We start from the raw sequence: 26,786 nt of genomic DNA, 5'->3' as shown, positions 1-26,786 counted from the left end.
TCCAAACAATGCAGTTGAAGCACGTAGCTCTGTAGCTCTTGTTGCATCCAGCGTTAAAGAACATCAGGCATGAGACCTTGTGTGCCCCATTCCCATCCAGGTTCTCTGGCAGATATCCCTAATGAATTGTGGCGCTCTCTCTCTCTCTCTCTCTCTCTCTCTTTCTCTTTCCATTTTGTTATTTATTGGTTTTAGAGAGAGAAGCATTAATTTGTTGTTCCCCTTATTATGCATTCATTAGTTGCTTCCTGTATGCCCCCTGACTGGGGATTGAACGCACAGCCTTGGTGTATTGGGATGACATTCTAACCAACTGAGCTACCCGGCCAGGTCCTCATGGCATTCTCTCTTGATGACCCTGGATATATCCTGAGTATCCCTAAACAGCTGTTAAAAATAAGGCTTGGTGTTACTTTGGAAATTCTAAAAGAAAAAATAGCCTTTACTTCCTTTGAAAGTTTTCAGACAGGTCTTTGCTAAAATATAGCTCAGGATATATACTGTGGAATAGGAAAACTATGGATACTTATTTAAAAATTTTTTATTAAAAGCCAAGTTTCATGAGGTCTGTCCAGAATAAGTCCAGCCATTGTTAATATAACAAGAACAGTTTGCATGGCATCGATGTAACCTGGCAGCCAAGGAGAGTGGACTGGAATGCATGTGCATGAACAGTGATAACTTCATTCTACTAGCCAGCGGGGATGGTAGCTGCCATTGAGTGAAAATGTGTACTGTGTGGTCATCACATTCAAAATGACTGTGCAAGTTGAGCAAGGAATCTGCATCAAATTTTGCTTTAAGCTTGAACAGTCCTCTGCAGTAACTATTTGGATGATTCAGAAGGCTGCAGCTATAGGCAACTGGTGATTGGCAGCTTCATCACAACTACACCTGCTCATGCATCATGTCTAATGCAGAGTTTTTTGGAAAAACATTAAATCACCCAGGTGACTCAGACCCCCTACAGCCCAGATTTGGCGCCCTGCAGCTTCTGGCTTTTCCCAAAACTAAAATCACCTTTGAAAGGGAAGAGGTTTCAGAACATCAGTGAGATTCAGGAAAGTATAACAAGGCAGTTGATAGCGATTGGGAGAACTGTGCGAGGTTCCAGGGTACCTGTTTTGAAGGACTGAGGTGTCATTGTCCTATGTACAATGTTTCTTGTGTCTTGTATCTTCTTCAATAAATGTCTCTATTTTTCATATCACATGACTGGATACCTTCTGGACAGACCTAGTATATTTAAAAATTCAATTGGACAGAAAATAGAAATGCTGTCCTTTCATGAATGGTAAGATGCCAACCAGGGCGTAGTTGAACAGATAGATACCTCACGTTCATACAGAATGGAGACTTGCAGGTAAGGAAGGCATAATGGCATGCAGCTGCCCTCACTGTTACGGCTTTGATGTTCTGTTAAAATGCTGCCAGATGATTATGAGGCTGTTTGCAAACCTCTGTGAATACACTACAGACTATTAAAATTTACATTTTAAATGGGAGAGTTGAATGGTATGTGAATTATGTCTCAATAATGCTGTTAAGTAGAGCAGTCAGATGTTTTAGCTGTTCAAAAAGTATTTTCTCATTTTCCCCCAAAAGCATAGGCTGCCATTTTCTTTAGGCTTAGCACCTAAGTTCAAATTTGTGAAGAATCACTGTTATGAGAAAAGCTCTATCATTGTCACATGGATACTTGGTATCAGTTTGGTCAAGTATGTGAATAGATAGTTCTATTTCTGGAATCCTCCTATATGTAATCTCTTTTTAATATTTGTGGTTCAAACCTATTTCAATCAAGTATATCCTATGCATATTTTTTACCAAGTGATAAAAAACAGTTTACATTTACAGATAACTAACCAGAAGTGATTTTCTCAGGCTCTAATACCCAGTTGCGTTATTAAAATCCCCAAAAATAGAATCCATGCGTCATGACTCCTCAAAGCACCCATGTAAGAGCTGACATTATTTTTATGGATACATTTGTCTCTCTAGTACATATTAATTAACAAACACATTGGATTTCCCTTTCTGTTATATACGTAGGAGAAAAATGACCATTTAAAATGCTACCTTAAGACCAATATGTTCCAGACCTCTGGCCTAGATGGAGGCATAGGTAGGCACACTTTGCCTCCTCGCACAACCAAAAGGACAACAGCAAATATAAACACAAAAATTAAGAAGAACTGCCAGAAAATCAAACTGTATGGAAGTCCGACAACCAAGAAGTTAAGGAAGAAACATTCATCCAGACTGGTCGGCGGGGTGGAGATGGGCAGTCGGGGCGGAGAGGACACGTGGTAAAACAGCAGCTGGAGGACTGGGCGGTCCCACATTTGCGTGTGGATATACTGGGAGGAACAGCTGGGGAGCGAGACAGACCGTGCAATTCAGGGTTCCAGGGTGGGAAAAGAAAGCCTCAAAACCTCTGGCTATAAAAATTTGTGAGGGATGCAGCAGCAGGAGAAACTCCCAGCTTTATAGGAGAGTTTGTTAGACCCACAGGATCCTAGAACGTACACAAACCCACCCACCCGGGAATCAGCACTAGAAGGGCCCAATTTGCTTGTAGGTAGCATTGGGAAGTGATTGAAAGCCTGACGAGAGCCGGGCAAGTGACTTTGTTCCCTCTTAGACCCCTCCCCCACACATAGTGTCACATGCAGTAACTTGAATTGCCCTGCCCTGGCAAATACCTAAGGCTCTGCTTCTTCCAACTTAGGTGCAATGAGATAAATAAATATGGCCCAAATGAAAGAACAGACCAAAGCTCTAAAAATAGAGCTAAGCTATGAACAGATAGACAACCTATCAGATGCACAGTTCAAAACACTGGTAATCAGGATGCTTACTGAATTGACTTGAGTATGGTCGCAAAATAGAGGAAAAAGCAAAGGCTATGCAAAGTGATATAAAGAAAAATATACAGGGAACCAACAGTAAAAGGAAGGGAACCGGGACTCAAATCAACAATTTTCAGCAGAAGGAAGAGATAAACATTCAAACAGAACAGAATGAAAAAACAAGAATTTGAAAAAACGAGGAGAGGCTGAGGAACCTCTGGGACAACTTTAAACATTCCAACATCCCAATCATAGGGGTGCCAGAAGGAGAAAAGGAAGAGCAAGAATTTGAAAACTTACTTGAAAAAATAATGGAGAACTTCCCCAATCTGGCCAAGGAAATAAACTTCCAGGAGATCCAGGAAGCTAAGAGTCCCAAAGAAGTTGAACCCAAGGAAGCACACACCAAGGCACATCATAATGACATTACCCAAGATTAAAGATAAGGAGGGAATCTGAAAAGCAGCAAGAGAAAAGGAGACAGTTACCTACCAATGAGTTCCCATAAGACTATCAGCTGATTTCTCAAAAGAAACCTTGCAGGCAAGAAGGGGCTGGAAAGAAGTATTCAAAGTCATGAAAGGCAAGGACCTACATCCAAGATTACTCTATCCAGCAAAGCTATCATTTAGAATAAAGTGCTTCCCAGATAAGGTCAAGTTAGAGGAGTTCATCATCACCACGCCCTTATTATATGAAATGTTAAAGGGACTTACCTACAAAAAAGAAGATCAAAAACTATGAACAGTAAAATGATAACAAACTCACAACTATCAACAACTGTACATAAAACAAAAACAAAAACTCAGCAAACAACTAGAGCAGAAACAGAATCACAGAAATGAAGATCAGAGGGAAGGGGAAGCGGGGAGAATGGGGGAAAAGGTACAGGAAATAAGAAGCATAAATAGTAGGTACAAAATAGAGGGAGGTTAAGAATAGTGTAAGAACTGGAGAAGCCAAAGAACTTACATGTATGACCCACGGACATGAACTAGGGCGGGGGGGGGGATGCTGGTGGGTGCAGGGCTGAGGGGCATAAAGGGGAGAAAAAAAGGGACAATTGTAAGAGCATAATCAGTAAAATATATATTAAAAAAATACGTATTTAAAAAAGAATGTGTTCATTGTATTCAGAACTTTGAATTTAGTGAATCATGGAAGAGGGGGATATTAATTAAAAATGAATTGATTTATTGTGTAAACTGTGTAAGGCTTTTAATTGTGATTATAGGACATTCAAACTGGAGAAAGGGCTAGACCAATTTTATCATCCTCATTTTAAGGTTAATAATATTTGTCAGGAGATATCTCAGAGTCCAGAACAACTTATTTCTTTTTAATAGCTTTCAAAGATGTAATTCACATACCATACAATCCACCCAATTAAAGTGTACAATTTAGTGATAATATTTATACATTCCCTGTAATATTTAATACATTCACGAGGTTGAACCGCTGTCATCATAACTGTAGAACGTTTCCATCAGGCCCCGACAGAATCCCCGTCCCCATTAGCAGTCACTCCCTATTTTCCCCCACCCCCGCCAGCCTGAGGCAACCACTAACCTACTTTTTGTCTTGAATAGATTCGTCTATTCTGGACATTTCATATACATGGAATTATACAGTGTGCAGCACACCTTATTTTAATTATTTTAGGAAAATATAAAATGTTTGCAGAAACAAATTATTTGTTGAGGAAACCCATTTTCTACTGTGGTTAGGTCTAAATTGTGGGATAGGCAGTTAATGCCATTGAAATTTGGGTTGAAGCTGAGATCACCATAGAGAGAAAAATCTAATCTTAGCGCTGCATGTTAGTTTGATTGTTTGGCTCTGCAGTGCTTAGAAATCGTCTGTCTGGAAAGGTTTGCATCTCTCACCAGTGGGTGTCAGCATCTGACTAAAGATGATTCCTCCTAGAGCCACTACTGTAAATAACCTTGAAGCCAGTCTCCCAAGGTCAATATAAACACAATTTGATTACTGCATTCATTTATGTGATCACTGCAGAATAAAAACTTGTAACAAATCACATTAACCACACACTATTTTAGCTTTAAAAAATTAAGATGTTATTACCTTTACCGAATTTGAATCCTGATTTTTTAAAAATGTATTTACTTGGAATCACTCGATTTGAAAGTTACATGAGAGAACTTGTGTGCTAAAGACTGGAGGAGTAGATTTGAATTTTTTTTTTTTTTTTTTACAATGACACTTCAATGGCATCTGCTAGAAATATAAAGACATTAAGAAATGGTACTCTGATTAACCTTGTCATCTGATTAGCCTTGTCATGGGTAATCAATTGCATTAGGCAATTAAATGCTGAAACATGAGTTTGTTTAACAAGTTTTATGCCATGCTGACTACTTCTATCTCCCATTCTTGTTACAGGATATCTCCTAGGTAGTGAAGATTACTATTCCCACGAGCGCTGTACATTTATCAACGCTCTAAATGTCACACGATGCGCTCTTGATTTTCGAGATGGTGAAGAAGTTGCAACAGGATATGGGAATATGTATTCAACAAATATATTTACCCAAAGAGCTACAGACCTCATAACTAACCATCCACCAGAAAAGGTAAGTGTTGCCTCTTTGTTGATATCAAGATTGTGTTAAGAGAGTGCGTCCTCAGATGAATATAGGAAGAGACCGCTGTCAAGAGGGGAAAATCTAATGCATTCTAGGGGGATAGTTTTTGAATGTGGACAACAGTGTGGTGTTTGCTGGGTGGAGGGGGTAAAAGGGGACTAAATGGTAATGGAAAAAATACAGTAAAGATTAAATTTAAAAAATGTGTAGAGTACACTAGTGTCAGCCTGGGAAGCTTGTTAAAAATGGAAATCCCTGGAGCCTGCCTCTGATCTTTTATGTCCAAGGGAAATCCATACGTAGGCATTTTAAAGAAACTCCTTAAGGGTGATTCTGATTAAAGTGGTCCCTCCATTACACTTTGAGAAGTACTGTATCTGTAGTGTTTTAGTAGGAATAATAGTTTTTTTTTATTTGGTGTATTATATGCATGTGCTATAAGTAATTAGTAAAGTGACATATTTTAAAATGATAGACTATGTACAAGGTGAGGTTTTATTATGGCAAACTTTCTATTAAGAGATCAGTAAACTTTAGGCTCAGGGCAAGTCCTCTAACTTTGTATTCCTCCCTGACCTTTAAGATAATGTTAGCTATTCTAGGTATTTTGTATCCCATAGATATTTTGTATCCCCTAATTTTAAAATCAGCTGGTCAATTAAAAAAAAAAAAAGTCTGCTTGGATTTAGGTTTCTATAGACCTTGGGAAGAAAAGATGTCTTAAGAATATTGAGTCTTCCAATCCATAAACGTGGCGTACTGATGAGCCTGTTTTTCACATTGACTACCCTGAAGTCTTTATGTATGTCATACACTGATATCTTTTGACTCATCTGTAGGTAAAAATAGAAGAGTTCAAATGGCCTTAAACATTTTTTGTTAACCTAGAGTTAATCTCATGAGCTAAAGTTTCAGCTGAATTTTCTAGATTTAGCTTATAAATGCCTTTAAAATTATTTGTGTTGTCAGATATCAGGCTCAAAATAGAGCTTCACTAAGAACTGCATTAGCATACCCACAAAATTAGGGCCTGGTCATAGCACATTACAGAATGTGCTGGTTCTTCCCATTTCCTGCACTTCACCTCCTTGACAATTCCTGAAGGTCCTCCATGCAGATGACAGTTTGGATTGCAAGTTATGTTCCAGGCAGACATGGCTCCTGGCTGCTGATTGCCTCTTTGGTGCAGTTTCTTTGTGGCTGTCTTTGCTGCCTCTGGCTCAGTGCTGGGGATCTTCCCTGGCGTCTGTCCGCACTTTGAGCTTTTTATCACTCTCACACTCTGACACCTTGGCTCTGCCATGCTTGTTGCTATGGAACCCGGAGGGAATTGGAATATTCTCTCAAATATGTCGACATACACAGTTTTTAAATTTAGGGCTACACCAATATTCAGACAGTTGCAAAAATAACTCCTAGGTAATTGGATTAAATGTTTAGGTTTCCTTCCGTATGCTTGGCATTTTGTAATAAAGTTAAAACCTGAAAAACAAGATAAGGTCTTAACGGAACGATGGACCTCGTCCTGTCCTTGGAGGTAGGTACCATTTTTACCAATAAGCAAACTGGCTTAGTGGAGTTAAATAGTTACTTACTCAAGGTCACAGAGCTATTGAGTATCAGAATCAGATTTTATACCCACACTGTTTGACTCCAGAGCTCAACACACACCCTACTCACAGCTAATATCCAAGGCCAGAGGTTATTAGCCCCCCTGTACATGTCATCCTGACAGTATATTGGGATCATCTGGAAAGCCTGTAAGAAATACCAATTCCAAAGACTGATTGATCGGTCTGGGGTGGAACCCTGTTGTTGGTATTTAATTACCCCTCCACCCCCCACTTCCCACCAGTGATTCTGATGTGCAACCACTATTGACCCCCTTCAAACACAGACTGGAAGCAGAAGTCAATTGCCTTTCTTACAGGTTCACAATATGATCCTGTAACTATAGTATGTGTACAATAAAAATTAGTTCCCATTAAGGAACAATAGAGGATTCTCTCAGAGTGCCCTAACATTAAGTGGCTAAGAGGAAGCAGCTGGGGTGGAATAGTTCTTTGTGGGTGGGCTGCCTTAACTGGTGTAGTACGGAAAGCACAGGAACTGAGGAAAATTGTAGGCCCTGGAGCTCACAAGTCATCCAAATTAGTGTTACTAGTTTGGTGCTGCTGAGATAACATTATGGAAGTTGCCAGATGAGAGGGTGGTCATTTTCCTACTGGTGTCTGAAATATTCTGAAGCAGTGTCCAGCATTCCCAGCATCCTCCAAGTAAAGTTTCAAGCAGAGACGTAATTGAATGAAATAGGCAATATAGCCAAGTAATACCCCAGAAAGCTCATTTAAAATAACAAATGCAGATGTTTACATGTTCAGTTCTGAGTAAAATGATATGTCACCCAGTTCCAGGAGCTGCACTTACCATTTTATCCCAATGCTCAATTTTTTTTTTTTTTGGTCTTTTTTTCACTGAATTTATTGGAGTGACATTGGTTAATAAAATTATATAGGTTTCAGATGGACACTTCTGTAATGCGTCATCTGTCTATTGTGTTGTGTGTTCACCACCCCACGTCAAGGCTCCGTCCACCATCATTTCCCCCCCTTTACTCTCTTCTACCTCCCCCCCCCCTGAACCTTATTCTGCGCTAATTTCGGAAGTGTTACATATGTAGACTGTAACGTAGGCAACTTGTTCAAGGATGGAAATCATTAAAGAAATTCACACAAATCCACAAGCTAAGCTAAAAATGTCCCTATTTTAAAGTGCACTTGAAGGGGGAAAAGCATATGGAGCTATTTTGCAACAGAAGTGCAGTTGGTGCTGGACTCAGGGAGGCTCTGCTAATAACCGTGACACATGTGTTGAGAAGCAATGTCCTTTCTCTTTCCCTACAGGATAATTCCCTTAGTACTAACACTGCAGTGTGAAAATAACATTCATAAAATATCTTTTGGTTAAAAATAGCCCCCCTCAACACTTTGCAGAATAAAAGTGTGTTTTCTCTACACATCTAACCTCCTGAAAGCTTCTTCAAGCAAATACAAATTTCTTGTGGTAGAGCCTTACTTTCCCTGGCACAGTTTGGAAAGGAATGTCTTAATTTGGAAGTCAAAGATAGAATAACAATTTAAAAACATAGCATATGCTTTTTAAATTCATTCTTTAAATTAGGAAAATATACTGAACAAATGAAAATAAGACTTTCTCACAGATTAGTTTCTTGGCATGGTGAGGATATTTAGAGTACACTAATAGACATAAGAAAAGGAAGTGGACCCCTAGCATCTTATTAATATGCTAATAACTTTTAAGTAATAATGTCATACTTTTTATGTAATATTTAAACATTTTGTCACGATTCACACCTAGGTTTCAATTATCCAGTTCCAAGGAACCTGAAAGGGTACAGTTAGGGTTGGAATAAAGGGAGCAGTTGTAACTGAGTTGGTCAGAGCAGGGATCTGGGCCCAAAAAGAGCAAAGAAGAGATCAGGGTGCAGCATAAACCTGGCGATGAGTGAAGATCAGGTCGGGTCCGGGACGTCAGTGGTTTGAGTCAGAATGTCAGTAAGGCCAGAATGTATCCTCAGGCCTCCGCAGGCCAAGGCATAATTGGGTTAGAACACAAGTCAGTAGATAGCGTAGTAATAATGGACTCACCCCCAGGATGGTGGCTGCCTGATTTAGGCCAGCAGAGGCCCCGGCTGGCAGGTGAGGGCAAATTCACGGGGAGGGCCTTAGGACTAGCGGCTGAAGGTGGGGTCCTGATTGCGGTCGGAGAACCTTAGAGCCCTAGTTAATTGTTCTTCCACTGGGCCGCCATGTAATACTAAGAACAGTACTCCATTAAATTTTTTTAAATTTAAAAACAGTATAGAAATGCCTCACATCTAGCACTGTTTGGGAATGAGTTGTTTCATGATTAAAATTCACCTTGTGAGTGCCAAAACCTTATTTTCACAATATTGAATGGAAATACTTTACAATCTGTTGCATTGGTCCTCACCTCCTTACATGGGCTACACTATCCATCATTCTGTCTCCTCCTGGTGACCCAAAGCCATACTGGGTCAGGTAAGGCTGCTTGCCCACACACTAAGTGACCCTAGGTTACTGCTGAGGAGATGGGAAGAAAGAGAGCTTGCTTTGTTCAAGGAATACCTTCCTTAGCTACATTCTTGTAAGTTATTAGGATCTGGTCAGCAAGTCATGCAAAGCCTTTGCATGGCCTGGGACAGTCACAAGACAGGCTGGGCTTCATCCGCAGAGGTTGTTTTCACTTCCTCTTCTCAGTTATGCTCCTTCTCAGAAGCTTGACCACTAGAAAGATGGGCAGTTGCTGTAGTTTTATCATTTTAACCCCTCAAAAGTGACAGTCATGCCCTTAGCCACTAACGAATAATTACTAGAAAGATTTTCAGGAAATTTTTTGCTGTTTAACAAAGTGGTTAGAATAATTTCTACACTGACTATGTATAAGGTCCTGTGGTGATGGCCCCAGACCATCATGTATTCCCCTGGCATGGTTGTAAGAACTCCCCCGTGACTCTCCCTGGCCGTCGCCTCTAGGAATCACTTGCCGAATCACTAGCCTGGGTTGCCATGTTGCTGATAATGACCCGGATTAACACATCTTTTTACGTAGGGGGGTTCCTTTCTCATTCTGCCACCCCGCCCACTGTAGAACCCAGACGAGAGTCACGCGCTCTCATGTTTATAAGGGTCAGGCTGCTTTCCTAAATAAAGCCGCTCAGATGGACAATGGGGAGGCTAGAATGGTGGAGAGCTTTCTTTTTGAGAGTGAGGTCTCTGTTTCTCATACTCCAGCTGTTTGTTTCCAGATGGGGTATGGGTATGGGGTTGTCAGAAGTTCCGATTTTTCAAGAAAATTAAAACAAGACAAAATGAAACAGATTTTTATGTGATATTTTCGGATTTTTAAAACTTTGTGTGCGCTGCAAATTGTTGTGCTTTTCCAGTTTTTAATCCTATCTAGACCTTGGCTGGCGGCTGGGGTTGGCCTCGCCTAGGGCCGAAGACCCAGGCGGGGCTCCCGCCACAGGCCCTCCCTGCCTGTCAGGTCAGTGCGGCCGCTTCACGTCCTTCCCCTCCCAGCATCTCAGCCCAGGGACCTTCTTCGCCACCTGAAGAAGGGGCACCGCGGGGACTCCCTTCACCAGAGTTTGGAGGGACACGAGATTCCGTGTGACTTGTGTGGCTGGAACAGGAAGTGTGTGGTGGAGGGGGAACGGAGACAGAGCTAACGTAGTGTCAAGGCTTTTAATGTTGGCCTTTGGAGTTGGGATGTTTTCCCACAGAAATAATGTACAAATAAAGCACAAGTTCTACATTATCATGGTTTTCATCCCATCACCTACTTTTTTAGTTAAATAGGGGTTTTTTGGTTATTTTTAAGGTTTTATTTACTTTTAGAGAGGGGAAGGGAGAGAGAAAAAGAGGGAGAGAAATAGCAATATGTGGTTGCCTCTTGCATGCCCCTTACTGGGGGACTTGGCCCTCAACCCAGGTATGTGCCCTAGCCTGGGAATCAAACTAGTGGCCCTTTGGTTTACAGGCTGGCACTCAATCCACTGAGCCACACCAGCCAGAGCTAGTTAAATAGGTTTTAGAGAGATGACTTTGATATTCAACAGCTATTTTTATTTAACATTTTGATTTTGGGGAAAAGGTCTTTCTAAGTGCCAAAAATCTGAACTACAAATAACCTTTTGGGTGTCTGTTTGAGTTCTATACGTGTATACTTTGTACTCTATCACAGGGATATAGCATAGATAATTCAAAACAATTTATGAACAATAAAGAATGAAATATGAGACACCCATTCCCAACCTGCTTTCTAACTTTTTCTCATCCATTTATGAAATTTAAATGCCTCAAATACTTTAACAGAATTCTGTATTTATTCTTGGGTTGAACAAGTTGTCTTTTTGAGGGATTTCAACTCATTAAAGAATTCTGTAGAAGCACAAAGAAGAGAGTGCCTTCAAGAGGGTTCATTAAAGGGAGAGGATGACCTGGAACACCACTCACGCCAACTGCTGTAAGTAGGCGGAGGTAAAACAGAACCAATCTGTCACACCCCTTGGTTTTCAGGAATTAAATTGGCCTTACATTTGGTCCTAGATGAAAACTAACAAGGCATGGTGTTCACTTGTTTTCTCATAAAAATATCAAAAATCTCTATCCCTCTCCCTAAAGGATATGAAATTATTTTCCAACTGAAGCAAAAAGTTAAAGCATCTGTTGGTACATATCTACACTAAAATTGTGGGGTTTCTGATAGGAAATCGCTCTCCATTTAATATGAACTCGCAAAGTTGTGTAACCTTTCTAAGGCTCAGTTAACTTATTTGTTAAATGAATGTAACATAGAGTGTTTTTGAGTATTAAATGAAATGGAGTATATAAACTTTATAGTATCTAGCACACAGACATTTAATATAGTTTTTATGATTGATATTATTATTATAATCATTTGTTTGGATCAGAGCCTTCTAAACTATTTTAGAATTCAAGCCTTTATTTTTAATCTTTTATCTTGTGTCTTTTTGTTACAGTTTAACATCTTTATTGAGACATAGTTTACATACCATAAAATTCAGCTATTTAAAGTATACAATTCAATAGTAACTTCAGAGTTATATAACCATCACAATCTAAGTTTAAAACATTTTCATCATCACAAAAAGAAACTTTCCACCTATTAGAAGTAACTCACTATTCTCCCCAACCCCCTACAGCTCCAGGCAACCACTAATCTACGTTCTGTATCCATAGTTATTTGCCTCTCTGGACATTTTATATGAATGGAATCATAATATGTGTGCTCTTTTGTGACTGGCTTTTTTTACTTAGCAGGAGGTTTTCAAGGTTCATCTATGTTGTAGCATATGTTAGTACTTCATTCCTTTTTTATGGCTGATAATATTCCTTCTATTGCTGTATATTGCTGAAAACACACCATTTTGTTTACCTATTCATTAACTGGTGGACATTTGGGTTGTTTCCACTTTTTAACTATAATGGATAATATTGCTATGAACATTCATGTACAAGTTTTTGTGTGGTCATAAGCTTTCATTTTCTAGGAACTGAAATGCTGGGTCATATGGTAATTCTGTTTAACAATTTCAGGAACTGCCAAAATTTTTTAAAACTGGCTGTACCATTTTACATTCATTCTCACCTACAGTTGTTATTTTCCAGTTTTTGTATTCTAACCTCCTAGAGGGTGCGAAGTGGTATCTCAGAATGGTTTTGACTGGCACTTCCTAAATGACTAATGATGTTGAGTATCTTTTCATGTGCTTTGGCCATTTGTATATCTTCTTTGGAAAAATGTTCATTCAAATTCTTTGCCCAAATTTTGTAATTGGGTTAATTGTCTTTTATTGTCGAGTTGTAAGAGTTGTTTAAATGTTCTTGATGCAAGTCCCTTACCAGGTATATGATTTACAAATATTTTAACCTATTTTGTGGGTTATCTTGATGTTACTTTCATTAACTGATAAATCTGGACCTCTTTATATTTATCTTCCATGTCCTCTTGACTAATGCGCACAAATTCTCTTTCCAGCCTCTATTTCTCTACCTTGCTCTCCAGTCTGTCCACGAGCCCCTTCAGGTCCCCGAAGAATACCTGAAACCATATGACTTTATCCAAGATAAGAACAGGCATTACTATGCAGGAATGGTGTCCCTTATGGATGAAGCAGTGGGAAATGTCACCGCAGCCTTAAAAAGCCGTGGGCTCTGGAACAACACAGTGCTCATCTTTTCCACAGGTAAGCCTGTCAATAAGAAAATCATCTCTTGGCAAAGCTTAGGACATGGCATTCGATAAATGGAATGGAGACAAATTGGAGCGCTTAGCAGTTCCTTATTAAAATAGATGCTAACTGCAAGAGTGGAGACATGATCATAATGCATAGAAAGATATGTCTAAGGAAAAAGAATTATGGGCTTCCCCACTTTTCTTCAAATATCAAAATATTCTGGGAGTAGGCTTGAAAACAAGTGCTTTCTGAGAAAGTATAACGCTGGGCAACTGCGCAATGAATCCTTGGACTGGCTTGTCCTCAGCAATCTCTATGGCTAGGCTCTATCAGTGGGACTTTTGCTGACTGCAAGGGATTTCTGTGTCAGTGTAAAGAGACAGATTGTGACATTGTGAAGACAGATAAGAAATGGAGCCATTTAAATCTAGGCTGGCATCTCCAAGTATGGATTTTTTAATGTAAACATTTTATGACAGTCAAAGTTATCCATGTTGATTGTAGAAAAAACAAAGAAAGGAGTCTTATGAAAATTGTTTTTATTATGGTGATGTCATTCTGACTTCTAATCTGTTATATATGTGATTTCCACCCCACTCCCCTCATTAGACATAGTTTTCTGTAATTGCTCTACGATGTACTTTGGGTATAGATCTTGGCTTATTCATTATGCTGAGTACTCAGAAAGTGTTTTCTATCTGAAAATGCAGATCCTTTTCCACGGGAAATTTTCTTGTATTATTTATTTCAGAATTGTTTGGCCCTTTATCCCACCTTTCTTCTATCCTGCCTTTACAAAACTCCTGTTATTTGGATATTGGATTAATCCTCTAACTTACTCATTTTTTACTCTTCTATTTCTTAATTTTTTTCCTTCTATTTGGGGAGGTTTTTTTATTACTATTTTGTAACTGTTCTATTGAAGTCATTGCAACTACAATAGTTTTTAATTATCAAAAATTCCTTCTTGTTTTCCAATAATTCTTTTTTCTGTGAAGTTTTGTAATGGATGTAACAATTTATTTCCCCAAAGCCCGTGCTCTTTAATTTTAATATATATATGTATATATATATCTCATATATAATTGTGTGTGTGTATGTGTGCGTGTGTGTGTACACACATACCTCTATTTTTAAGTTTGTTTATACTTCCAACATTGTCTTTCTTCCTTCCTTCTAAGGTTGTTTGTATCTTTGTTTTGGTCTACCTTTCATGAAGGAGGCTCTCTCAAATCTCTAGTGTTCCTTGGCTAAAACCTGAAAATTTAACTGGGAACCCCACGATGAGGTTGGGGTTTGTAATCTGGTGAGTTTTATGTGAAGTGACTGTGTAAGGGGTGAGACGTGGCCTGTTGAGGAATTAATCTGGTTATTCTACTCCTAGACTTGTTTTGTTTTGCTTTTAATCAGGCATGTCTATTGAATCTAACATTTCTTGTGTGCTTACTAGGTGCAGGGCAGTTCTAAGTGCTTTACAAGAATTAGTTCAGTTAATCCTCACAATAGTCCTCTTGCAGATGTGAGAACTGAAGCACAAAGAGGCTGAGTAACTTGCCCAAGGTCACAGAACCAGACCGAAGCAGGCATCAACCTCCCTGGCTCCACTGCAGTCTCCGGCCTCTGAGGGGATGCAGCTGATGATCTGGGTGTCCTTAATAGACTTCATGGTGTAGCAGAGCCATGCTACAATACTGATCTAGCCAGGAGCCTGGGCAGGGCCAGGGCCGGGGGGCCACTCTGAGCAGCCTTGTTCGGCTGCTTTAGTGCTATACATACGCTATCATTTTCTAAGTATGCCCTGTTTGTGAAAAGTGTTGCTATAAGACAACATTTGTTTTTTCCCCAAAATTTACTCTTCAGAGAAGAGGGAGACATCTTACACACAAGTCCTTACAAGATCTCTCATATTCTGCAAGTGTTTCTCCGTTGGCTTTGTTCTAAACAGCCTGGTAAAGCACATTGATCAGTGTGGGTATCAAAAGCTTGTGGAAATCACTGACTAAAAACAAAAATCAGTAAAAAAGAAGCAAAGAAATTTAATACTGATTGCGTAATTATTCCTGGGAAATGATCTCATGATCATAAGAATTGGAAGTGGTAAGTATATAAAACAAGTCTATGTTGTAGAGACAACAATTATACAATTTAAAGATAAATGATTTCCTGAAAGAAATGTATACATGCATGAATGTATTATATACAGACTCAAAAGTGCTCAGATAGAAGTGAAGATGGTAGCTCTGGGAACCTGTGAACTATCTCAAAGTGGCCCATGTGACAACAGATGTTGATATCAAGTAGGCATGGGAAGAGGTAGAATAAGATTTTTTTATGATGTGTGAAAGTGAGGAAAAAGCTATATTTTAAGATCTTTTATTATATGATTTCAAATGTGTATACATAACTATTTTAAATAGATATTTCACTATTTCCTAAACATCTGTATTATATTTCTTTAAGTCAGCAAAAATAGTTTTGGGAGCTTTTCAATAAGAAAATGGAGATTACCTTATAATAAGGTTGTCTCATATTCTGACACTATGATTTATTAATAGATATATTAGTCTTGGACCATCTTTGCATTGTTGGGTTAAATCCAACCTGATTGTGTATATGCATTTTTATTATTCTGCCAAATTCAATTTGCTAGAGATTTATTTAGGATTTTTGTTATCAATTCAGAAGTGAAAAGTAAGGTTGGTGGCTTTATTCTCTCTGTCAGGTTTTGTTGTCTTGGTTATTCTCACATAATAAAATAACATGGGCCCTGGCCAGTGTGGCTCAGGTGGTTGGAGCATAGTCCAATAAATCTCAAGGTTGTGGGTTCAACTCCTGGTCAGGGCACATGCCTAGGTTGTGGGTTTGGTTGGTTGGGGTGCATACGAGAGACTATCGATAGATGTTTTTCTCTCACATTGGTGTTTCTCTCTGTGTCTCTCTCTTCCCCTCTCTCTAAAATCAATGAGGATGTCCTTGGGTGAAGATTAAAGGAAAATAGTTTGGATGTTTTTTCCATTTTTTCTATGCTCTGGAACAGTTTACGGAATGTTTGAAAGATTTTTCTGGTTAAGCTGGTCCCTGAAACTTTTTTGGAGGATTTTTTTCTTTTAATTATCTCCATAGTTTGGATGTTTTGCTGAATTATATCTAGGTGTGGGTCTTTAAAATATTTTAAAATTAATTTTGCCTGAAATATAGTGAGCCCTTTGATCTGCCTGCTGAGATTACTTTTCACTCCAGGAGGTTTTCCTTGTTCATATTTTAGTTTATTGCTTTTGTTCTGCTTGATTTATTTCTTAAAAATACATTTAATTAGTAGGTTGAATCACTGACTCAGCATTCTCTCATTATTTTCATTTTTTTGTCCTTTTCTTCAGGCTTCTGGAGCTCCTCTACTTTACCAGTTAGACATTTTTACAATTTTAACTCTGTTCTTTCACATCTCCAGTGCATGTTATTATTGATTTTGTTTTTGGTTTCTTTGCCATCCTTTGTTTGCCTCAGTCAGTTTATTTTTCTTCTGAGATTGTTAGTAATAATGATGGCTACTGTTTGATAAATATTTACTCCCTGCCCAAGTCCTGATCTAGTGATTTGCCTGTACTTTCTTATTATTGGTCATGCCAATAAAGTAACCTTGTGGAATAGGTTTTTTTACCCCTATTTTATAAATGAAGAAATCAAAATTAAAGAGTTTAAATGATTTTCCTAAGGCTACTGCTATGGTCTGAATGTTTGTGTTTACCCCAAATTCACATGTTGAGATACTAACATCCAATTTGTTGGTGTTAGAATGTGGGGCCTTTGGGAGGGCTTTGGGTGAAGCCCTCATGAATTATATTAGTGTTTTTATAAAAGAGGCTGCACAGAGATGCCAAACCACCCCTCCACTCCCACATTCCATTTGAGGACACAGCAAGTAGGCATTGGCTATGAACCCAGAAGAGGTCCTCACCAAAAGGTAGCCATGCTGGTCTTGATCTTGGACTTCGCACCCTCTATAACTGTGAGAACTGAATTTCTCTTGTTTATAAGCTAACCAGTCTGTGATATTTTGTTACAGCAGTCCAAATGGACTATGAGTACCACTCATCTAACAGATGGAAGAGCCAGAATTCAAACACAGATCTTGACGTCACTACCTATTAATCCTAATCAGTTGTGCTTTTGCTTTTCATCTTCTGTTCCTTTTCCCTAATCCCATTGTCCTTTTTCTCTACTTTTGGCTTTATACAGTTCTGTTCATTGAACTAATGCTTTTCTGCAATAGAACTTTCCTAAAAACTTTATTTCCATAGTAAATCAGTACCAGCTATATACTCTTACTCTGAATATAGCAGTGAAGGATCTGTCCACACAGTGTGCTTGGTCATCTCTTGGCCTTTGCCTACTGTTCCTTGGTTAATACCTTCTCAGATTTATAGCTTGAGGTCCGGTTGATGCACGCCACTCACAGTGGTGTGAAGGCATCGCGTCTCCTATATTCTACAGAAGCAGATGACCTGCTTTTGGCTCTTCTGGCGACCTGGTCCTCTGTCATGCCAAAACAACTCCAGCAGGCGTGGCTGCCAGATTCTTGCTATTTCCATACCTTCAGGGCTCTGTTTTTGGGGTCACTTCCCAAGATACAGCGTGCCTCCCTGTCAGACTCCTGTCTTCGATTATTTTTTTTCTGAGAGTTGTGATCTCCAACTGCATGTAGAAAGTTGAAGAGGTAATACTTCTCTGGTCATGTCAGAAATTATCACTGGGCCCTGCCAGGCTGCCTTCCTGCCTCTGTTCATGTCAGTGGGGTGACTCTGTGTCATGAAGCAAATGGGGTAGGCCAGCCCTTGTTTCCTTAGTCCAGCTTCTTTAGCCTTACAGCTTATGGAAATTTCTCGAAGATTCTGGTGTGATAGGTTTGTCTGTCAGTCCTGGTCCCTTACCTTGTGACGAGTTTTCATCTTGTTCTGTGTCTTTGTTATTTTAGCAGGGTGTTATTTAAGAGGAGAGGCACTAGTGGCTATTATTAAGATGCCATTTTAAGCTGGGTTCCTGTCACCGTGGCTGATCTTGATAGTTGTTAAACTTCAGGTATCTTTAAAGAAATCTGACCCTGAGTAAAATGAGCTCAGATTAGAGCCAGGTCTGGAGCAACTAAATCATGCATTAAAACTGGGAAAACTGATTCTAAAACCTTGAAAACAGAGATTGATCTCAACATCTTTATGCAGCTCTGACAGGCACCCCTCATTTCATTGTGCTTCATAGATGTTGCATTTTTTACAAATTGAATGACAGACCCTGTCCAGTGAAAAGATGACGACTTACTTTATTGCGATGCTCACTTTCTTGTGGTGGTCTGAAACGGAATGTGCAATATCTGTGAGGTCTGCCTGTCTATGGGTATATTTATATGAACTCTTATCAGAATAACCACTTTCCTTACATTTAGATGAGAGTTTGACTGTAAGGAGAAATTTAATTTGCAGTTCTTTCTCTGGAGAATTTTTCTGTTTTTCTTGACAATCTCATTGCCTAAAATAGAGTTTAATAATGTGCTATAATAATGTTATTAACACCCAAGGAAAAAGGACTTGGGTCTGGCTCATCATAGTGCAGCAATTTATTTTTTCCAGTTTTCTCACTTCACGTAGCACTGCTCTTCTTTATAAGCATAGAAATACTGGGTGCATCCACACAAATAAATGCTGAATCTGTTACTATAGACAAGTTACTATAGACTATAGTTTGTCCAAGACAAACTAGCTTCTTGGTATCACGCTTGTATTTAGTGAAAGGGAAAGGCAAAGTATTTTGTTTTGTCTCACTAGGTTCTTCAAACACTTAAATGAATTTCTATAAAGAAACAAAACACTGTTTGGACTATAAATCATATAGTGCGTCCACACTGTTTTTCTCTGCAATTATTCCTTTAACACATCTACCTTAGAGGGAAATAATGACACACAGCTCAAGACAATGAGATTTTTTTTCTTCCTAGTCACAAGTCAATCCAGTTCACCTCTTTGATTTTTCTGTTAATGTCCGTGCTCAAAGCATATTGGGTCACTTTAAAATTTTATTAGTAATAGGTAGTAATGCGTACAGATTTGTTGATTCTTTTGTTGAAAAATAATAATAGCCATTACATTTTAAAGATCCCCAGAACAGTCTTGCATTTGTATTCTATGAACTAACCATTGAATCCACAATCCCAGAGTCTGAAGGCAACGATCCTTCTCAGTCCCTCAATGTTTTATTATGTTGCTTATTGCTTGTGTGCTATAATACTATATTTTGGATATTATGACATTTTCAGCATGAGACGCATGAGGTAATCTTTATTTTCACACTTCTATAAGACGTGACCTTTTGCTGAGTTTATAATTGGCCTGTGAGTTTATAAGTGGCCTCCAAGTTCATAATTAGTGGAAGATACATATTGAACTGAGCATATTTATTGACCAAATTGCAAGAAGCTTTCCAATTTGGGGGGGGGTTACTTTCTCCTCCTGTTTTACATTCCATTTTAAAGGTCACATTTAAGATGGATCCATTTCTTATATTGTACATTCCTCTCAGAACTCACTAGAGCCAAAATTCCTTGAGAAGGCGAGAGGAATGTGAGGTTGGACAGGCTGCCCTGGAGAATGGAGGTGAAAAGTGGATTCTGTGCAGAAATAATCCTACGGTCAGAGCCAGAGGTAGGGGCTGAGATAAAGTTGGGTTGCCACAAGCTGGAGATGCAGATACCTGGTGGGCAGCGGGAGGCCGAAAAGGAACTTAATGGCCTAGAAATTATTAGTTTAGGAATCAGCAAAAAGTAAATTGTGTTTCAGGATTTTTGGTCCGGAATTTTTTAAATCAATGTCATTAATAACAGATGGGAGATAGAAATTTAAGTTTAAAAGGAGGCACTAATTATCCATTGAAAAACAAAGGTTGTGTATTGTTTATATTCATATCTTCAAGAATGTAAAAATAGGGATTTACTCTGTAGTGGTTTTTTCAAGGAAACACACAAACAAAAAAGAGTGGCTAAATTTTAGCTATGAAAGAACCCGAACAATGCAATACTCCCCCATTTTAGATTCCACGTGTGGGGCTTTCCTTGAGGGGTGGTAACTGCTGTGCATGTGTGTGGAATATATTTGAAGCAAGGCATTTGCTCAAAAATTAGAGTTCCAGGGCTAGCTTTTGCTGGCTTTCTGTCACGAATTCCTCTCTACTTTGGGTTTCTACAACGACTGCTGTGGTTTTCTGACTTGATCTGAGGCCCTTGCTTCGTCAGCCGAGGAGAGGCTGACGGCCCCTTCCTTCCCAGGAATTTATGGAGACTCGCTCTCTACAGAGGGCCTGGGAATGAGCGCCCAAGCGCTCTGTGGGCAACGGGCCTGCTGGGTTTGGCCTCAAACTGGCTGCCTCTCCTTTGCTTTCAGAAGCATGAGGTTCCCCGCCACAACCCGACCCCCCCGCCCCGCCCCCGTCCTGGCCAGGCCTAAGAACAGTCATGAAATATATTTGAAAAAATCCCCATCGCTTCTCTTGCTGACTTTGGCAGTTAGGTACAAAGCATCAACAAAATGTTGTATACCAAAATTCTGCCTTCCAGGCTTGCCCCCTTGTTACAGAACAATCCTTAACCTTGTAGGGCTCTTTTCTCATGTTTTCTTAATGAGAAAATATTTCAGAGATCATTGGCACCACATGTTTCTTCCTTTCCAGGGGTTTTCACTCTTAACCAACTGTAATCTCTATGATCTCTTTTATATTTTTCTTTCACAGTATGAGCCACTTCTAATCAGCCCCCCCCCAGGACGGCTGTTCCTTGTACAGTGATTTTTTTTTTTTTAATAATTCACATCCCAGAGTGCTTTCTTATTTGTCTGGATTTTTAAAAATTAAAAATTATTTCAAAAAATTTAACAAACATTAAAAATGGCATCTACCACTGTGGAAACTACAAAAAACAAACAAACAAAAAAACACCTTTATCTCTGTCCTCAAAACAGCCTGTGGTCTAGTAATATATTCTGATGTACACAGACATACACAAATTAGTCAAAAGTGTAAAAGTAAGGAGAGGAAGAAGAGAAGGGAGGGTGTCTGGACGAGAACGCAGGCTTTATGGTCCACGTAAAATCCCACTTTGGTGTTAGGTTTGATGTTAGAAGATCCTTCTCAAATCCAAAGGTAACAGAGCAGGCTGAACGGTGAGGTCCACTGGGAACCTCGTCCCTCCACAGCACCCTGTGCGCAGCACGTACAGCTCACGTCTGTGAGTCCCTGAAGGGAATGGCATGATTGGTGTCTATGGTGGGTTTTGGTCATCAGGCTGTCCCCACATGAGGTCATCTGACCAGGTGAGATCACCGTTTTTCTTCGTGGAAACAGGAATTAGTTAATAAGCATGATGACTCTATATTTTATGTAAGATGGTGTATTGGTTCTGAGGAGACCCCAAGATAAAATAAGATAAGGTCTTAAAGAACACCTAGGGTGGCGGTCCTGGTCTTTAGTCAGTGTGAGACCCAAGTACTGGGTACTTGGGTACTGGGGAGGGGGCCAGGCTACCGTATGGTTTGGAGATGGCCCTTCCCATGCCTAGGGCTCTGACACACCCCCTAGAAGGACTTGGGTTTATTCTCTGACCTCCAGGCTGAAAATCACTCAGTGTAAGAAGCAGTGCTGCTGAAGGCAGTGTGAATGGTCGAAGGGACCAAAAAGATGGGGAGCAACTAGTCCAGCGCCGTGTCTAGCATAGAACTCAGGATATGTTTGCAGGGGGAGGAGAGCGCATGCGTTCTAGAAGTAGCAGCACACCCACCCTAGTCATGACTAGAGATTAGGCAGGTGAAACAGAAAGATGAACCTCTGGATAGAGGCCACCAGGGGAGGCTTCGTAGAGGGGAGGAGATGGAAATTAAACTGTGCTTGAAAGATTGGTAAGTTCTCAGTAGGTTATCGGAAAGACAGGGCAGGGCATTTGGGGCACGGAGTAGCATGAGCAGATATGCAGGACGAGAAGCAAAGGGATGTTCTGGGCATGGTGACGGGGCCATCCAGCCTTCCCTTTAGTGTGCAAAGGGACACCCTGCCGGTATGGCAGGGCGCCTCCTCCTGGAATGCCGATCAACTTTGCTTGGGTAGAACAAACAAGGGCAAAATATGGAACGGAACACAATTGATTTCATGGATTTTTTTAAAATTTCCAAATCTCAGGTTTTCACTCTTTTTTGATCCTTTGATGGAAGAATTTAAAATTCTTCAAAGGAGATTGACTCCATTCATTCACAAAAAAAAATCGCCCACTAATCCTGACTCAGAGCTTGGGGGGAACTGTGGCTCCCCCTGAGTGCGTGTGGGAGGCGGGACAAGGAGACCCACACTCGGCCACATGGCTAAGGATTTCACGGAGCTTTTAGAGCACCCAGCCCCAGCCGGAGGCCCAGGCTGTTTGACACTGTGCTTATCCTGGATGGCAAATCTGGATGGTGGTTAGTGTGACCTCCCTTAAAGAATGTGCCTCCGTCTCACGCGACAGGCATGAAGGACTTCTGTGCTCAGGTCTGGGCTTAGGGGTCTGCACTCTTGCCTGGTGGTCTTGGCCTGCCGTGGTATCCCAGAGTAATGGGATGAAGGGTCTTCAGAGACACTTCCTGAGTCTTCGATTTCCTTTCCTTTCTATCCTGTTGGTCCTAAGCCCTGAATTTCTATCTCAGCTTCTCCAGCCCCTTACATTCCCCATCCTCCCCAGGTCCTTGCTCCACGCTTGTTCCTTTATCTTAAGCACGTTTGGGTTGTGAATCATTAGGTAATTTAGATCGCAGGTTCTGTTGGTCCTAGGCAAAGGCAAACCCCTCCTCTTTGAAGCTGTCCTTGGCTTTTCCCAGCTTTGAGAAAAGACCACATGCAGCCTCTCCAAGCTAGAGGGGCATCTGAGGCCAACAAGAGACTGAATGTTGGTGGGTGAAAGAGCCCGTAGACCTTCCTTTACCATTTTTGTTTTAATTTCCATAGTTTTTGGCAAGTGTCAGATTGACTTTGTTATAAAGTTTTTTGTTATAAGACCAAGATCTGGCCAGTGTTAATGATAATTTTCTTATACCGTGGTCATTAACTCACAAGTTAAAGGAATGAAGAAAATGCCAAGAAAAACTCAGCTAATCCAATACTAAATAGTGCATTGGCCTTCATTATTCCAGGGAGAAAAGAACCAAGATCTTTGTTGTCCACGGGTGACTACTGAGCATTTAAAATGTGGCTAATTTGAATTGAGACATGCTGTAAATGTGAAGTACTGAATTTCAAAGACTTGGTATGAAAAAAGATTATAAAACAGTATCTCAATAGTTTTTATATGGATTACATGCTGAAATTATAATTTTTTGTTACATTGGGTTGAATACAATATATTGAGATTAATTTAACTCTTTCTTTTTATTTTTAAAAAATATCACCACCAGAATATTTTACATGACATATGTGGCTCAGATTGTATTTCCTCTTGGACAGTGCCACTATAGATTGTGGCTTCATAATGCAAAATCCATACCTTTTGCAAGGTGCCTAGGGATTGCTGATTGAAGATTTTCTCTCTTAATGATCAGGGTAAATGGAAATAACACATAGTGGACTGTGAGGTTCGACAAGGGAAGATCTGCGTGTTTCTCATCCTTCCCTGGAGGTCTGAGTGATGAGGTCATTTTGCTTAGCAGTCTCATAAACTGGCTTGGAAGATAATCCCAGGAACAATTTTGAGCATCGATAACATCATTGAAATAAGGATATTCCCTCCCAGTGACTTCACTGAAGGATGTAATTCATTTGGTTACATAAGTCTAAAGTTTGAATGATAAAAAAAAAAAATAGAAAAGAAAAGAAGGAGTCTCATTACTTGAAGTCCATACCTTTAGCATGTAGAAAGGCAGCTGGGCAAGAACCATGGTTGTAAGGATTGTTACTCTTTAAATACAGAGTGCAACATGATGAAGACACAGGAGGAAAGAAAGTCTTTTTCCACTATTTTAAAGAAAACCCAAAATATTTAACTTGTTTGCTATGATGTAATAACACTTCAACCCCCAGGACCAGAAGAAATGCTGTTACAACATATAACACAGTATTATGGGGTCCTGAATCAACTTACTAAATACCTATATTGTGTAATATATTTTCTTTGAAGTTTATCATTAGTACTTTATAGGTCAAAAATACTTTTGAGACTACTGTATCCATTTTCAGCAACTTTTTTATTTTTTAAGATTATAAAACCTTTTCTAGGAGCGCAGGACAAGTTCACTATTAGTGAAGTATTTTTCCAGGAAATAAACATGATCTTTCCCAAAAAAGAAAGCTTTTTTTTTTCCATTTCAAATTAAGAATAATTTGAGGTTTACAGCAGAATTAAGAGGATTTCCCACATGCTCCCCGCCTCGCTCTTGCTCTTGCGTAGCCACCCCCTGTCAGTGACCCCCACCAGAGGGCTGTTGTTTTTGAAGGTCTTTTAAAAACAAATAGGCTTTGTTGTTGAACCTCATTGTCTTCTGATTCTCTGGGGTAGGTGAGAAATAATTATCACCTTTTTGTAAATAGGGAAATAATCACAGAGAGGATATTTGTTGAAAAGCACAGGTGGCCAGTAACAGAAATGGTGGGAAATTTTAGCTCTTTTATTTTCCATTCCAGATACTATATTCATAGCCCCACATAGCTGTGTGAGCACTGAAGTGTCTTCTGTTCCATCAGAACACGCTCTTCTGAAAAGCGAGGAGGTGTGTTTCATTTTTAGGTGCACTTTTTAAAATTAAATTCTACACCGTGCTTTGTTTAATAATATAGTTATTTATAAGATGCTTAGAAAGTTAAGGGCAGTACATTGAATTCTCGATTTTGGTATTTTCCTTTCCTCCCGATAAAGCAATAAAAGGGACTCCGGCAGTCGTGCTTGCTTCTTGGAGGCCAAGTTGCTACTGAGACCTTCATTATCACATTCCTGCTGCTTTGTTTGTCAGCTGATGTCCCTGTGGAATTTAATCAGTCTTATTGCTGTGTATGACTAAAAACCCAGGCCCTTATTTCCTCTGTGGGGGTTTATTTACTGTTTTTTCTTCGAGGGCTGTCCCTTTGTTGATAACATTTTCTCCAGTCCTGAAGCACTAATTGAGCTTGGAGCTTCAGAAGATCACTTGTTACACTGAATGCAGAAGCGTGGTCCTGCGGATTAGCCCAAGGTCTGTGGAAACCACTGAGAGCTGTAAACGAGAAGGAAGTGATAATAAGGTGCTCCCAGTCTCAGGGTTCAGAAGGAGGCACACATAAACAGCTCTTCCTTGGAGACACCCCACTGGTCAGCCAGCATTTGTGTCCTTAATTAAGCATTCAGGGCTTGAAGAAAACGTAACACCTGGAGAGTATGTTTGTCAGTGCAAAAATAATGAGCACATATGTATACAGCGTGTGAAGAGTAAGAAGGAAGAAACACACTTTGAAAAAAAATGGTTTTCCATGCTGGTATTTCAGGACAATGCTTTGTTTTAAAGCTGCATGCTATTATGTCACTCCCACTGCGCGCGCTCCCTGAGCGCGGCCTGCTCCCTGCTCCCCGCCGCCATGTTCTCTTTCGCTCTTCTGGGCGCCCAGCATACATCACTCATCCAGCAACTTGGTAATGGACCTAGATTTCATCCCCACTCAAAGGACACTCCAGAAGTTAATACCACATTTTGTCTTCAAAAGGCTGCACAAGCCAAATGCCTGATAGAGCAATATAACGTGCCACAAAAGAGCCCGGCTTCGGTCAAGATAGAATTTCCTGGACAGTCAACTACTCGACACATTGGGAAAGGGGAGAGGGTAGGAAGCCAGGGCAGGGCAAAGTCAGGAATAGGGGGCTCAGCTGGCTCCAGAAGGTTGACAAAGAGTGTGGTTTATGATGGCCCTGGAGACACAGCAAGTTTGAGGCCCATTTGGAGAAACAGGGTAGCAGACAGTTAATATAGAGCAGGGGCCATGTAGTCAGACAAATCTGAGTTCAGATCCTCATTCTACCACTTACTAACTGGGTGAGTTTGGGTCAGTTACTTTTCTGAACTTCGGTAATCTTATCTGCAAAATGGGGATACAGCTTACTCACAAGACTATCATGAGAATTAAATAAGATAAAGCACCTGATACCAGGCATGGTATAAGGTAGGAAATTAATAATTTCAGCTATCGATATTATTATCACTATGTGGGCTTTTGCCATTTTGCACTGTTTGGTGAGGACACTGTGGCGGTCACCAATGGGCAGCGTGTGACACACACGTTGCAGCCGTGTTTAGGCTCCAAACGTCCAGGCTGAAGCAGGACCCCATTCAGACACCCTGCATATGCTACATTAGCAGAGCCCAGCAGCCCCTAGAAGAGAGAAGTTCACATGGGCTGGGAAGGCCGTTGGGGACCTCACTGTCAGGGACCAGGAAGGCACATTGGGAAACCAGGCAGAAGTCCACACAACGCCGCAGTTGGGGATGTACGGGAGTGGGGTCACAAGAA

General features: G+C 40.1%; 1 protein-coding gene across 1 annotated transcript in view; it reads left to right on the top strand.

Annotated features, from left to right (window-relative positions):
- Positions 1-26,786, top strand: part of ARSB (arylsulfatase B) — a 136,641-nt gene that overhangs the window by 21,889 nt on the left and 87,966 nt on the right. The window contains exons 3-4 of the mRNA XM_054578519.1: positions 5,256-5,446; positions 13,064-13,271. Coding sequence (XP_054434494.1) covers positions 5,256-5,446; positions 13,064-13,271 — 399 coding nt within the window. The remainder of the gene's footprint in view (positions 1-5,255; positions 5,447-13,063; positions 13,272-26,786) is intronic.

The sequence above is a fragment of the Pteronotus mesoamericanus genome, unplaced genomic scaffold (assembly GCF_021234165.1).
Source record: "Pteronotus mesoamericanus isolate MK-2021 breed Mesoamerican mustached bat unplaced genomic scaffold, CSHL_Meso_final contig_50, whole genome shotgun sequence".
Taxonomy (NCBI): domain Eukaryota; kingdom Metazoa; phylum Chordata; class Mammalia; order Chiroptera; family Mormoopidae; genus Pteronotus; species Pteronotus mesoamericanus.
This window is presented reverse-complemented; position numbering and strand designations above follow the sequence as displayed.